The sequence below is a fragment of the Camponotus floridanus genome, unplaced genomic scaffold, assembly GCF_003227725.1.
Source record: "Camponotus floridanus strain SB8 unplaced genomic scaffold, Cflo_v7.5 scaffold12, whole genome shotgun sequence".
NCBI lineage: Eukaryota > Metazoa > Arthropoda > Insecta > Hymenoptera > Formicidae > Camponotus > Camponotus floridanus.
The window spans coordinates 117,052-133,651 of record NW_020229237.1 but is presented as its reverse complement, the minus strand read 5'-3'; the positions used below and the strand labels follow the sequence as shown (position 1 = coordinate 133,651).

At 32.2% G+C, this 16,600-nt stretch overlaps 1 protein-coding gene across 5 annotated transcripts in view; it reads left to right on the top strand.

Annotated features, from left to right (window-relative positions):
- LOC105254997 (kin of IRRE-like protein 2) overlaps positions 1 to 16,088 on the top strand; it is a 153,639-nt gene extending 137,551 nt beyond the window's left edge. For 2 of the 5 annotated variants that reach the window (XM_011264021.2, XM_025415309.1), the window contains exons 6-13: positions 3,422 to 3,691; positions 3,976 to 4,084; positions 4,530 to 4,716; positions 7,088 to 7,226; positions 8,928 to 9,115; positions 9,750 to 9,883; positions 10,343 to 10,565; positions 11,686 to 12,944. In XM_011264021.2, coding sequence (XP_011262323.1) covers positions 3,422 to 3,691; positions 3,976 to 4,084; positions 4,530 to 4,716; positions 7,088 to 7,226; positions 8,928 to 9,115; positions 9,750 to 9,883; positions 10,343 to 10,565; positions 11,686 to 11,811 — 1,376 coding nt within the window. In that variant the 3' untranslated portion in view covers positions 11,812 to 12,944. Of the gene's footprint in view, positions 1 to 3,421; positions 3,692 to 3,975; positions 4,085 to 4,529; positions 4,717 to 7,087; positions 7,227 to 8,927; positions 9,116 to 9,749; positions 9,884 to 10,342; positions 10,566 to 11,685; positions 12,945 to 15,647 lie in introns of those variants that run through there. The other 3 variants (XM_011264022.3, XM_011264023.2, XM_025415308.1) reach the window with 3 other exon arrangements.
- The last annotated feature ends 512 nt before the right edge of the window (positions 16,089 to 16,600 follow it).

The following is a 16,600-nucleotide window of genomic DNA, read 5'->3' as shown; positions in this document are numbered from 1 at the left end:
ATAAAGCAAGAAAATCTCAAAATTTTAATTTTTTAATTTGATATACGTATATATATCGAACAAAATTTATTTATAAACAAAAGAAACATTTTTTTTTTATATTTCGATCCTTTTTTCCCCTCACATTTGAATTCGATGGATTTTACAACTAATTGGAAATGATAAATTAGTGACACGATAAATAACGGCTAACATAAATACATTTACGCAAAATTAAATATTTAAATAGTGACAATATACAATTATATTGTAAAATATTACAATGATAATATTTTTAATAATTAGATTATTTAATAAATTTATTTATACAGTGGAATTTTAGAGAAAATTTCGAGAGGATCTGTGGTTTGTTGGAACTCAATAATTTAAAATATTTTGATAATGACATTCTCAATTGAGAATGTCTCGAAACATGAATATTAATTTTAAGGATTGATTTTGTGATAAAGTTTTTTTTTCTTATAGAAAATGTGAAATTAACATTTTATCTCATCATAGTTTTATAACATCTAAATATTAAATATTTTCCGATTAAAGCTGAATATAAATTTTGAAAACAAAAATTTCTTAAAAAAAATATTTTTAGATAAATAAAACTGAAATTTTTTAGGCTTATCCATTTTGATTTGCATTTCGCGTTATTTCTCTTACTTTCCATGTACTTAGTTTTCATGAAAATGTAACGAGTATGGTTATGCCGTCCAATGTTTACTAAAAGTTACTAAATGAAATTATATTATATTAAATTATATTAAACAGAATTTATTAAATTCAAACTTGCATAATCGTACAAGAAAAAGCGGTAATAAAAAGAATTTATATATAAATTTGTATATAAATGGCTCCATGGCTTTTTCATTATACAAAATTTTTATGTATATATGTTCTTTAATACATATAGGATTTATTTCAATATACATACTATTTTATTACGATTATTTAAATAGTTTTTCTCTTTGTTTTATTTTGGGAATATCTGACTATTGTAGATTTTACTCAATTTCTATTATGATTGCTTGTTGTAATTAATTTCCTCTATCGCGATAATTATTTTTTATATAAAAGCACTAATTAATTAATTGTGTTTTAATTTAACGGGAATTAATTTAAACATTATTTGCAATTGAAAGAGAAATTTAGAAAGAAATGTATTAAATGTATTTTGCTCAAATAATAAAAATATACATGTAATGCACAATTTAAATTAAAAGAAATCTCTCAAAATAAGTATTGATTACGAACAGTAGGGAATTTTTTTATTCTTTTATGATAGGTGCCTTTATTGTTGTAGGCTCTAAAAAGATATATTATTAATCCTCAATATGATGCGGATTAACTCAATTTTACGTTTTTATGTTTTTAGCTCATCTCGTTGGATGTACCATAATGTAATTTATTGAACGTAATAGCGTTTAACTTTTTTAATGGTTGCGACGATGATCTATTACATGAATATGGAAACGAAACCGGTTTGTTGATGAAAATTGGCTCTGGTTTATACCAGCGATAAATTAAATAAATATCGAGTAAATAAACAAAAATTACGTCATCATTCGGTGAACAGGATACCCTGACTCTGCCAGTTTTCCATCAAAATCAGCTGAAATTATGGCTCGTGTATTATCGAAGAGATCAAAATTACGCTCCGCAAATTAAAGGGAAAAGATTTATTCATTGCATTATACCATTGCATATCTCATATAAAGTAAACGAAAAATCTATGTATGGCATACACAAGTGTATAAATGCAATGAATTCTCAAGCATAATACTAACTCATTTATTTAGTTTATTTCTTTCTCGAAAACAGAATTATAAATTATAACAAATAATTGATCACTTATCAAAAAATCATACGAACTGCAACGGCAATAAGTTCTTGCGTTATATTTCATGAAATTTATATTTCACAGTGATTAATTAATTATTCGAAGAAGGTAATTACCGCGTGACCTGAGCACGCGCTTTTTCCACCGTGTCCACCGGGTACCATCAGTTATACGCGAAACCAAAGTCAGCGCAGTATTTCCGGCTTGCTTAGTCCATCGGGAAAACAGCAGTAGTACGACTGACCGCGTTCGCGTAATTTAATTTCTCCTTAAATCGAAACATTCATCTTAGCGGCGACATCTTTGTTTGATATAAATAGCGATCAAGATGCTTTCTCGGATGAACAGCTATTTGAAAGAAGAAATGATGGATAGGAAAAGAGGTAAAAGAGCGATTTGTTTAAATTCCAAGGCACACAATTATAGCATAAAATCTGTTAGGTAGAAATTGTATAAAAATTATAAACTTATTTGAAGGAATATTATACCATCAAGCAATGACAGTAAATATCAGAAGTGTATGAAAAAAAGAAAACACATAAGACAAAATATAAATTACGTTTCAAATTATCAGTCATATATTTCATTTTTTAATTTACGATCTTTCTACTTTTATTTCTCAATCTCGAGAGATCGGTTATCGAAATTATTATTATTGCGAGATTTGATATATAATGCTAAATGAAAATTTTATTCTTAAAGATATCGAGTAGCAAGTACTTCTGAATGTGGATCTTGATTTTAATTACGAGCTCGTTAATAAGAGCGGTTTAACCTGAAAACTTTATGCCGCGGGCCGCGTTTGTTTTCTGTACCTAATGTTTATCTTTCACGGTCTCCCGCACACTGCGACTGGTGATTCTAGTGATGATTAAAACCGGTAACGATGATGGGACCCATTTTCTCGACCGCATTTATGTTAAATTCCTCTTGTTTACCAAGAGACATGAATATGAAGGAGCTTTTCTAGGATAATTATACGTAATTTCCATGCTGCTCTTATTAAAATTGTTACGCTCTTACTCTCGCTTTTTATTTCGATCCGTTGAAGATAGATAACCAGTTTACTTCTGAAGGAGCAGCATCGCTCGCATTATCGCTGACATTATCATATTAAAATCATTAGTCGTAATATTCGCGCAAATCATTTGATGTTAAATCATAATTTTAGAAATATCTTTAACGCTATTGTGGTTTGTTTCTCTTCATTTATCATTCTCGAAATAAAAAAAATATGTAACACTGGGAAAATATTTAAATTGGATAATAATAAAAAAAAACAATAGTGTAATTCGATAATAATAAAAATTTCTCAATTTAAAATAAACTTGTTTCGAAATAAAACTTTTATTTTTATAAATACATTTAAAAATTTTATTTTTATACATACATTTTCTGTGTATCGGTTTTTGAAATTAAACGAATTTGTTTGCTAGATTTTATATATACAGCACATAATGATCGAGAGAGAGAGAGAGAGAAAGAGACATTCTATGATATATTATAATATATTATAATATATACATACTCTCTCATGTGTGTGAGGCAATTAGGGTGATCTCGTGATTAACTGCCCGTCTCGCATGAATTTAGACGCGCCAGAGACGAGATTAGTCGGCGTCCCAACCGGCCAGCTCGAGGAGGGCCGCGATCAACTGGAAATCCGATGTCTCGCCGACGCTAACCCACCGGCTGCGATACTCTGGAGGAAAACGAAGAGCCCTGGCGTGACCGAGGTAGCCAGTATCGGGGCGACCCTGATGTTCTCCCCAATTTACAGAAATCACGCCGCCGTTTATCTCTGCGAAGCGTCGAACACCGAGGGGGAAAGCAGTCCAATCTCGGTCCAAGTGTCTGTAAACTGTACGTGTGCCGCTGCTATCTCGTTATTCTAATTCGTCATCTTTACTCGATTTGCAATTCAAAATTTTTTTGTGCAACTATTGACAATTTGTATGCTATAAATTTTGTCATTTCTCTGATTATTTTGTGAAATGATTTTGATTTACGTTCTTATACGTATATATGTATGTATATCGATGTAATTCTTAAAAGATACAGGATTAGAATTACTAGAAACTGTTATCTGTAAAACTTTTTATTCGTAAATTCATTTCTCAATCCCAGAATAAGTTGATTTTTCACAGATCCACCGATGATCACCGCAGTTGGACCAGATCGATTGACAACTGCATTGTTGTATTCTGGTGCGTCATTCGAATGTCAAGCAGATGCGATGCCGCCAGCTGAGTACAGGTGATTTAAATTGATTACTTGATTTTTTCATCTTTTTTATATTCTGCATATTTATGCGCGCATCGATAATGTAATTATCTGAATGTATTGTAAATTTTTTATATAAAGGATATTATTTGAAGTAATATGTTTGCTATTAACACATCGAATTATGATATTTATTTTATATTGTAGGAATATGCAGATATAATATATTTTGTGTTATATTAATTGTTGTGCAGAAAATTTTCAACAATCTTGATTTGCTTTTTTCATTAGAAAATTCACAGCTTATAACTTTGACGTTTCTCACTTCTTACTTTCCTGTAGAGACTTTATAAATTTCTTTCTTACATTTCTTTATGTCTTTTTGTTATCACATATTTCTATCGGTGAATGGCAAATTCAGATCTCAGACTGCCTTTAATCTACAAATTTCTCGATCGGTGCGGTCGCGCGTGTATAGATGGGCGCAGATATTCACGGACGGCCGAATGCCATTGGAATGCGGAACAGGTCAACGATTGATCCTGACGAACGTGACGTACGAGCAACAGGGTCAATATATATGTCTCGCCTCCAACAAGATCAATGGCAACATCAGGGAAGTTAAAAGCGACCCTGTGTCTCTGCAAGTGGTTGGCGCTCCACGGGTAAGATGACGCGGAATGCTTTTTTTGAGAAAGTTTTGCTACAAATCAGAATTACCGGGAGGGAAATCGACGTTGACGAATAACCGTTTCCGATGGATCTCGCGAAAAAATATCGCTTCATTACTTTGCAAAATCACCGAATATCTCTTGCGTGTGCGGGGGCTGGGACAAGATGCATACCGCGAATACATATTTTCCTTTCTGTCGTTCAATTTTGAAAATTTGCCGGATGCAATATCGAAGAGAATTAATAGGATGTAGTTTGCATAACGAAACAGAAACGTTGTGCTTGTGCATTAATCCCATTTTGCTTCATTATTTCGTGTATAGAGAAACAATATACCGAGATAAATTTAGATTGCGTTAACGGCAATAATTTCGCGCTAAAAGAAAGATTGAAAAATAATTGATTATTTAAAGAGATAAGTAAATTTGTAAGTGAATTAAGTAAATTAAAATTGTTCCATTATACATATTATATGATATTTTTATGTATATACGTTATTCTGATCATAATTCAAAGTTAATATATTCTACAATATCGTTTATTATTGCAATTTTAATTCTATGCATCGATTTCTAATAATTACGGTAAAATTTTTGGCAGTATATATACTAGTATATAAGTATATCAAGTGTATATATATACATGTTATATCAAACACATTTTTAATGACGGTATGCTTTGTAAGTTTTTGTCAACAATAAGCCGCCATCAAGTTTTATTGTGCATTGTACACGATATTAAAAATCGATACCTTGGTTAATTGTAACAAGCCATATTGTTTCTCTCAAAAAAATGCCTCTATATGTTACGTAGATGCAAACTTGTTTTTATTCTACTTGAATATGTGAAAATAACTGTAATAACGATTAATTGGGAAAGGTTCATTTGAATGCGTTCGCATATAACAGGTATATAAATACGAGCATAATCGTTGTAACAAGTTTTTAAATAAATTTCCATTGTGCTTAATTCATCAGAGCATATTCGGCATTAATTGATTTTTTATCTATGTTCGAGGTAAATGTTGCAATGTTGTAAATAAAATGTATAAATACTATAACAGTAACGCATGTAGGCAAAGATTGAGTTATATGTTGCAATTATTATGATATTATAGTGTTTCGCAATTCAACTCTGTTCAGTAGCTAACAGTTAATTACTCGATTAATAACGCCGATAACGGAAGTGAAAAAAACCTTGATATATTGCGATATTTTTTCTTTTTTCTCTTTATTCAATTTGCCTATCGGCATATCGCACGCGACTTAATGCAGGTCACTGGCTACGCAAAGGTTTGATTTCCGTTTCATTTAATACGAAGCTGTTTCATCTGTTCAGCAATGCTATTAATGTCGATATCTCGCCCAAATTGATTTTAGCGTTGCGCATATATACGATTTGTGTTATATTACGTATCCACCTCGAGAGTCAAATATCATGTATTATATATTGGAAGGAATAATCACGAAATTTTTGTTATACGATTTATTTTATACGCACGGTACTTGAAAATCAATCTGAAACGCGTTGATTTACGTATAATACAATCAAATCAATGTTTTAATTATGTATGTAAATGCGACATATTTTCGTTGTTATAAATATTGTGAAAATAAATAAATAAATATATGTATATATATATATATATATATTTGCGATTGATGAAACAGAGAATTTTGAAATATAAGCAGAAATGAATACAAATTATTTATTTATTTCGATGAATTATCCACAGCAAGAAATGTGCATTTTATAATATTTTTATTTCACGATAACACAGCACAATATTGCATTGAATTGAGCTATAATACGCGCATCATAAATCACAGCGTTCTTTTCACGATGGAAAATTGTATTCACAGCGGGATTCTCCGTCTGTGAATGAAATATCATTTCGCTTTCGTATCGAATGTTTAGTTATTCGCACCTAATTTAAGTCGCAATTTTCATCGAGTCGTTACCATTTTTCCCGATAATGTCTCTTTTATGAAGGTTGCGAGATATTGGCGAGATAAAAAGAATTGCATTGTTTCAATTTTCGTCATAAATACTACTCCGCATTATTGATTAATCGTGTATTTGTCGACGTATCAAACATTTATATAAAGTATATTAGATTTTTTTTCGATAATAAGCCATTATTTATTTTTTACTAATATGTCGTATTCCATTAGAGTTTTGATATAGTACAAAGTCTAAAATACATTTTGTTCGCAAAAAGGCACACCGTGAGATCGGTTAACAGGGGGCGATTTCGTAGCGTTTACGTTCGACGTTTGATGAAAGGGATAGGAAGGAAAAGGGAGGGAAGGCCGCAGCAACGAACGAACTTTCCATTCAAAGGATGTTAAACATGTGTCGCAGGTGGTGAAGCCGGCCATCACAGAGAAGTTCGTCGTCGTAACGACGGAGGGTAGCCCGGCCAGATTAGAGATCAGACTGTGCTCCGACCCGAAGCCGCGGCTCGTGGCCTGGGAATGGGGTAGCACCAGACTGCACGCCGGTTAGAGACTGTTTGTCTTAAACTATCGCAAGAAGTATTCGATTTCGTCTTTAGTTTGATCTTTTTTCTTTCCTTTTTATCTTCTGTTTAAGGAAATTCAGCATCGAGAGACAATAAGGTAGCGTAGATCATTGGAAAAGCATAATAATAGGGAGAATCGAACTTCTTTAAAATATATACGTAGCATTTAATTTAGACAATTGGATCAACTTGAAGTTATATTTTTACTTCTTGTCTTATGGTTGTTTCAACATATTTCATATATTCCCATAACAGCTTAACATTTTATATATTATCAATTTCTATTATTTGAGTTATTTTTTAAGAAGATATGTAAAAAGGAGGTATGTTGAAGATATGTAAAAAGGAGGTATGTTGAAGATATAATTTATTAACCGAAATTGTTTAAAAAAACACATGGAAATACAAGTTATACCGAATTCACATTAAAGTAGAATTGTAAAAGAGTTAATCCAGCTTTTATAAAATTAAAAAATAATGAACAAAAGTTATTATATGTATAGCGATAGATGCATTTACATCGTGCTCGAGTAAAAAAACATTCGAAACATGAGGTCAATGAATTAATAGGTCGACCAGCGGAAACTTTCTATTAGAGTTTAAGGGAACATTGACCTCCTGGCTACTTTGTTTTACTATTCTACAATAGTGCTCTAGATTGCTCACCACGCGAGCTAGCCGCAAACGATAGCCACGCTCTTTATCTTTGTAAACGTCTCGGTAAACACGAGCCACACATGGACAATGTATGTGAAAGAGATACCGCTTTCGAAGCACGTTGTTGGCATGTAAAATTATTACGACCATGAGGACGAGCTGACTCGATTTTATTTTGTTTTGCTTTGACTTTCATCCCTCGGCCATCACGCAACTTTGCTTCGAATTCTTCCTTCGTTATGTGTTTTCGCGAAACGAAACTCCCATCACCTCATCTAACGAATCGTTAACGTATAAACTTTACTGCGAGTTTCGAATATTACAAACCATGTGTTCATTATTAATGTTTTCTTCTCTTTCTTTTTTTCTTATGCTTTTCCCGAAACTATACTCGCCGTTAAACTTTCCTACACCTTCGTTGAACCAGTGAAAAAAAGCACTCGAGTTTTTCTCTGGGATTGCTCCTTCGTACACATTTTTTCCCTTGTACTTCTCAGTATAATTGGCACTTCACCGTGAGTACTTTATCAACGATCTCTCGTCGTTGCACAGTCGCAATTACTTCCTGGTTAATTGATTATTCGCCCGTAATACGAGCTACGAGATCGTTTCGGTCTTGAGACATCCGTCCAATTTCCGCAAGACCAAATTGATGCACTCTACTCGCGCCGTGAAATTTTTTCCGCCTATCGTTACTCAAGATGCCAGTTGATTAATTAATTTCTGTTAATATGGGTCTTCGCGCCCGAGTAATTGCCTACACTATCATAAACTGTATATAATATTTAGGAATCTTTATATCTCGTGTATATTTGAAATTATTTTTCATCTTTTATTAATATTATTTATCTTTTTTGTTTTTTTTAATGCTTCATTGATTTGATTTTTATTATTTATTAATTTTCTATCATTTCTTATATGTATTGAGTGTCTATTATTTTGCGAAATTTTATTTCAGTTGTTCGTAGAAACGGAAGAATACAAATTGTCGAGAGATGCATGGATTCGTTCTATTATCGACAGGTGAAGTTCTGGAACCGCGTTATCGCGCGCTTGATCTGGAGCCGCTGGCTTCGGAGGATTGTTACATAGCGATCTTAGAGTTGACAAGTACGGTAAAAGAGGATCAAAGGCTATATCACGTTATCGTGGAGAACGATCGTGGCAGTGACAGACGAGCGCTCATGCTGAAAGTCGATGAGCCCGGCCAGGTAAACGTTACATATGTACATGCGTGCATGAACGGACGCACTCATACAAATGTGCACATACAATTGTAATATTTTAATTATAATTTATTTATATAAAAGACGTCTTCAATATCATTTAAAAGATAAATATTTTCTCGTAAACAAATTAATATATAAAAAATATATGTATTCTTACAAATCTCGTACAATTTTATTAATTTGCATTAACAAAATTCCTACGAAATAAAATTAAAAAGAGCCTGTAAATTGATATTATTATTACATAATTGTGACATATAATGCACAAATAAATTGTAAAAAATATTAATTTTCATAAATCACATACTGTGCGTGTATTATACGAACATTCACGCGAAAAGATGTTTTTCAATATCGTCTAAAGGAAAAACTCTTTTTGTAAACAAAATAAAAAATATATATATTTACGTTAATAAAAATCTCGTAGAAATTAACTTCCATTAATAAAATTCTCACAAAGTAAAATATAAAGAGAATTTGTAAATTTATATTATTATAATTGTATAAATTCTAAAAAAAATATTTATAATTTTTTCACGTATTATATATGTGTATTACACAAATGTCCGCGCGAAAATGTTTCTCGGCGCACATAGAATATTCTTCTCTCCCGCAGATCCCCCTCGTTATCGGCGCGGTAGCTGGATTCACAGTGCTCTCGGTGCTGATAATGGGATTCGTTTGTTTCCTACGTTCGGATAGATGCTGCGTAGCCAGAAACACAGTACCGGCATTGCAGCAAGTGCATTGGTAAGCACGCGATATTGCGCTGTGCGGTGATTTATAGACGAGTAGACGCCGCCGTGGATCACGTGCGATGCTCCAATATTGTGTACATTTGAACAGAGCTGTGCTAGAGTATATCTACGAATTTGCATACGCAGTGATACGAGATTTTAGCAAAAACGTATGTATTTTTCAAACGGACGGGGAAATTTTTCTAGCTCTTTTATATTTCTCGTTTTTCTCCAAAAAAAAGAATACTTTGAGAAGAAGAAAAGATTTATAAAAGCATCTTCTCTCTTTTCGCACTTTTTTAGATTTTAATAAATTTAAATTTCTTTTCACACAAGCTAAATGAATCTTATAGAACTTTTTTAAATGAATTATCTGAAAAAAACATTTTCTCGCGTGTATCGCGCGGGGGCGTATACAACAAAGTATCTCTAATGAAACGAAACCAGAATAATATATCAGCCGTTTCTACAGTACAAAGGCCTCCAACGCTATGATAGAGGATCCACGTTTGGCAGTGGATACGATGGAACGTACGAGTCAGCAGTTCGTTCCGGAGAAGCGAGCCAATCACGTTCTGAAACCCGTCCCATCGCAGCAATATCAGCAGGAGTGCTATCAGCACGACCAACATCAACAGCAACATTATCAGAGGCATCATCATCATGGACAGCCTCATGGACAATACACATTGCAGGTCAGATAAGTTTTAAATAAGATAGAGAGAAAAAAAACGAACTACTCTCGCATAATTAAAATCTGGCGTGCTTCTCGCGTTATTTTTTCCCGTCTTTTTTCTTTTCTCTTTCTCTTTCTTTATTTAATTATTTATCACTCTGCTGCCTCTGAATTGCATTTTCGAAAGCAAGTTTCCGACACGATTCCTTTGAATATGTTTGAAATTAGTTACTGCGATTTTAGTTGTTGCGATTGTAGAGTTTTGTACGGCAAGCTTTTTTTTAACACTGTACTTTGACTTTTCAATGCAATATTGTATATATTATATATATATTATATATTTTATATTATTTTCTGTATTGTTTTACTATACAATTATATTAGAAAAAGTACAATTACGGTAGAAGCAAGATTATCGTGTATGAAAATTATATTGAATGTAAATCAAAAAGTGAATTTTTCATCATAAAAATATTGGTTTTACAATGTTTTGTAGTGATATAATGTTCTACTAAATAACTTTATTCTCATAAGTAGTAAAAGATGCATTTTTTCATCTTTCTATGTAAAGTATTTACATTTATTTACATTTACATTTGTATTTATACGTCTCTTTTTTACGCAAAACTCTACTCGCTCTCGTTAGTGCACAGCGTACATTAACTATATCATAGAATTCGTTTTCCCTCGATTTTGCCGTGTCACCGACCAACACGACACTAGTCATTAGTTATTCCGCTTTAAACAATATTCTTTTTCAACTGCTTGCTCACTTTGCACTCGCTCGAAAATAGCCACCTGATCAAAGCACGCGCGTTCAAATTTAATCGATGCATTCGCGAAAACAAAACTGCAAGTGCATGCAACTTGACCTGAATGCGAAACGTTCGGATTAAGCGCAACGATTTAACTAACATAGTTAACGGATTGATATTAATATCTATTTCTGCCGGTTAATTCATCGGATTGTTTGTCGGTGACTATCGTATTAATATTTGAACCATTTGCTTTTTGGGGGCTCGTCAAATAAAATGAGAGAAAATATCTAACATTGATGATTTGCTTAAAACGTTGACGCGCCCCGCACGTCCGTATATTCATCCATTAATTGAATCAATGAGCGAGCAATCTTGGCGCAGGAAAAATTCCTTCTACAGGACGAAGAACGGGACACGCTAAATCGGATTAAAAAAGGCAAGGAACGAGGAGCACAAACTTTCCACCTTTTCTCCCGGAAAGATCTTGAAGGTTTTATATATAAATAAAAAGATTGCGTATTTATTCTTTCTCCCGATATACACGACCAACGTGAAGATGTAAAAATATAGACACACATTATTATATAATTATGTACCAAACGCATTCTACTATGTCGTCCAAAAATTTGTTGGTCCGTTTTGCTGAGGAAATGATGCTAAGAAATGAGATACATCATTCTCGCTCGCGATTTTACGCGCATAAAAGTTTATTACAATGTTACGATCGTTATATAACGTAACTATGCGATTATATTGGGACGACATTATCCATTAGAGAAGTTTTTAGACGAGTCTACATTAAATTACAATACTTATGCAGCGACACGCGCTGCTCGCGCAAGTATCGAACGTATCATGTTCTACAATCGCGATAGTCGCTTGAGTGATTTATGCGTTCGGTAGGGTGCATTACGCATGCATTTGGTTGCATCTAGTTCCTAGGTGTCCCTCAACCAATTACCGCTGTGTCCTTGTTTGTAATTTAATTTAGATAGATGTACATAAGTAGAGCGTGTCGATGATAATTCCGCCTATCCCTTCCTGCCGATTAAACGCGTGTCTTCCCATCCAAACAGAGCGCATCGTTCCTTATTTTTGTAAAAAAAAAAAATAATCGAATTAAGCTGAATTGAATGGAATTCGCTTCGCTTAGATTGAAACGCTTAATCTTAAACAGAATTCCTATCGATTCGCCCGAGTTGGCTCATTTTTCGCGCGAATAGCTCATTCCGTGTTATTTTGATTTCGCTTCCCTCTAGAAAGGAGCGTATTCTCTGCAGCCGCGCGTCCTGCGGGATTCAAGAACGTAAGACTGAACTCGGCCGAGATCGCCGAATTTACGCTTTAAGTAGCAGCACTTGATGACGGACGACCGATCGCGCAACGAGAACATCCAATCCTTTCGAAAACGTACAACAATAGTTGTAATTAATTGTTACGCGAAATTTCACACTGCCGTGTCCAATACTGCCCTTGTTAAAAAGGTTAAAATTAAAGGCGCGATTAGAAAATATCAATAAATGGATTTTTCCTACATACCTATTAATTAATCAGTGAGCAAACAATCTTGACATAGGAAAAATTCCTTCTATAGAATGAGAAATGGAATGTGTTATAAATCGGATTGAAAAGAATTAAAAAACGAGGAATGTGAATTTTTTTTGTTAGAAGGATATCAAAGATTTTATATAATAAATAAAATATATTGTATTTGTGTGTTTACGACAACGCGATTTATGTGCAGATATATAATATGTAGATACACGCGATTATATGCTTTAATGTGTATCAAATGCAATCTCTATTGGATTGTTCAAAAGTTCATTGCGCTGCGAGATCATCCAATCATTTCGAAAAACGTACAATAGTTGTGAGAAAATAATTATATAATTAATTACGCGGAATTCATTACTGTCCTATCCAATATTGCCCATTTTAAAAAGAGAAAAAAATCGAGCGACTAGCAAATAAATAAATACACTTTTCTCATACATCTATTAATTGATCAATAAGCGAGCAATCTTGGCGCAGGAAAAATTCTTTTTACAGAACGAGAAATAGAATATGTTAAATCCAGAAAAAAGCAAAAAAACGTAAAGCGCGAATTTTTATTTCTTGTCGGAAAAAAACGTCAAAGACTTTATATATAAATAAAATATTGTATTTGTGTGTTTCCGACACACGACCAACGTGCAGATATATAATATAATATGTATAGTATACACGTTATACGCTTTAATGTGTACCAAACGCAATCTCTATTGGATTGTTTAAAAGTTTATTGCGCATCGAGATAATCAAATTGTCTCGAAAACATATAACAATTGTAAGAAGATAGTTGTAATTAATTACACGAAATTTATTACTGCCATACTGCCACGAAATTTATTACTGCCATACTCACTGCTCTCTTTAAAAAAGAAAAAGCTGTAGACGCGATTAGTAAATATCATTATACAAATGCATTTTTTTTTATTAGCAAATATTATACAAACGCATTTTTTTTATCTGATCGTTGACATCGTGTACTTGTAATGTTAATAAACATTGTAAAAGAACCGTCGGAGACCATATTGAAGAATGTTTGTATGATAGATATTAATTAGTCAAAACTATGCTCATTACAATTTAACGACGATATATATTGCTATCTCATTAAATATATTATAAGTGCATATGTACATACACATATACATATATCCGTTTAGATCATGATCCTGACGTACGAATCGTCGTCCAATCAATGAAAGTTTGATGTTAACAGCGATGTAATCGTCCACCTTCACGTTCGCGACATATACAGTGTGCTTTTACATCGCTGTTACAAAGAGTAGTTTAAACAGCTAACAGCTGACAGTGATTTGATTCGCATTTGTATAGTAATCGTATACGCGAATAATTTATCCGTTCGAGAGGGACTCTCGAAAAACGGGGAACCAAACTGTACAGATCGTTTCAGAGTGTGTCGACCAACGAGTGAGCATGCCGGAGTTGCATTTTGTATGTACCCTGCACACTTTACGAGATTATATGTACAGAGAAACCACCCACTGACATTACTTTCATCCTTATCTCAAATACGACGCACGATGTTTGCCGTTACCTCGATCGTCCTAATAAGATTAGCTATATTGTATCTCCTGGTTATTGCCATCGTCATTAATTAAATCCGAAGCGAATACCATCGACTTTGTAATCGGATTAATGATATGGGACACTTTATTGTATGGCGTATAAAAAAAGAATAGTTTCGAGGAGTTCTCTTTCGTGTATAAAGTTGTCATCATTAAAAAGTGATCATATATATATATATATATGCGTATGTAATTATTATTTGTCATCGTGTCCAACATACATATTTCTCCTAATCCCGATTACGAAATACGACGAAATTTTTTAAGTCAATTTTTCAAATCATGATCCTTTTTTATACATTTATTATTACGTGAAAAAAATTAATTTTTATTATATAATGTTATTAATATATCGTTGACGTCAAATCTCGCATATAAAATTACAATCATAATTATTTATTTGTCATCATAAAAATTACTTATCGTAATTCTTATAAAAATAAATATAAATAAATATTAGCATTTTATTAGCATTTGTATGTATGTGATTTAAAATGTACGTTTTTATTTATTTATGTGATGCTGGATTTAGTCTGACCTATTTGGCACCTGTGATGTCAGGAGAGTAGAACGACCGACCCTTCTTAAGACAACTTTATGTCCTCGCGTGCCACGTTTGGGACACGTTTAGATTTGCACAGATTGCACCCATGCTAGTTTTTATCCCTGACTGCCAAGTAATAATCTCTGTAGAATTATGATAGCAATTCGTGCTAGTTCATCCCTCTGCATTCGTATTAAATCTGCATTAACCTTCTATAAAATCCCATATATATTAAAAACATATATAAAATATATATTATATCTGTATACTAATATTTCGTTATTTTCAAATATACAGATTTTATGTAAAATTCATGTTGAAATATATGTATTATCTAATTATTACGCATTTTGATGCTACTAACGCAAATGAAGAGTTTATTACTAAAATATCTTAAATCCATATTTAAAAAAAATAAAAATGTATGTATTACAGATGATTCTAGAAACAATTTTTCATTTTTTTAAAGACATGAATAAATTTTTAGAACAGTTTAAAAATAAATTCTTTACATAAATGGATAAATTCTTTATGAAAGACAAATACTTGTAATTAGTAATAAATATCCGAGATTGAAATTGTTCCATAAAATATAGTAAGTTGAGGCAAATTGAAATTTACGAGATACCAAGATATGTTAAGATCCTAAGATGGAAATTGTGCAGGGGGAGCAGCTGTTTCTCAAACCCGATCGCTTAGCAACGTTGAAGCCCTATTACAAGAGTGAAAAGCTGCCGCAGTACACGACCTTCAAGCCGAACAATTGAAGATTTTACTATACTTATTTTGTATACGAGAAAAAAAAAAGCGAGATATGAAAGAAAGAGCGAATGGAAGACCAATATGAAATCAAATACAAAATTGTAGTTTTACTTTTATCATCCTCAATTATTATGTCATAATATATCTAAGAGAACTGCATACATATATGCGCATACACACACATGTAGTAATAATTATATTAACTATCAATACGCAAATTCATGGCGATGGCGTGAAAAACGCAAAATGACGGAATTTTTTACTCTCAAAATATACTACCAATAAATTAATCGAAAATAAATGATCGATGATCCCAGAACTAATCAAAATAAAAACTACACATATTTATAAAGCTTATAATAATATTATTAATAAAATAATAATTTTCATGAATTACTATTTTTACTGATACCTTAAGAGTAAAAAACTATGAATAGTGCATTATCATCTACAAGCTAAACATGAATAAATTATTATCACCAATTATTATACATTATAAATATGAACAATAAAATATCACAGTGCAGCCGTTCAAAATTTTGTTAACAGCATTGCATCTTCTTGCTAAATTATATTTGCGATCTCACAAATTACATTTAGCTATTCTTTAAAAGATAAGTTTTTTAGTCATAAAATTTTTTATGAACCGATTTGCAAAATTGAATTGCTAGTAATCGTAGTAGACACTCGATATTATTGTATTATAAATAAATTTGCAATGGTGATAAGAAAAAGTCCCCTTCTTATTGTCAGTTTCAGAAATTGAGAATTTCATTATATGATCAAATATATAAATGTATAAATTATTATGTTATCAAATCATTATGTCAAATTTATTGTACCAAAACAGATACAT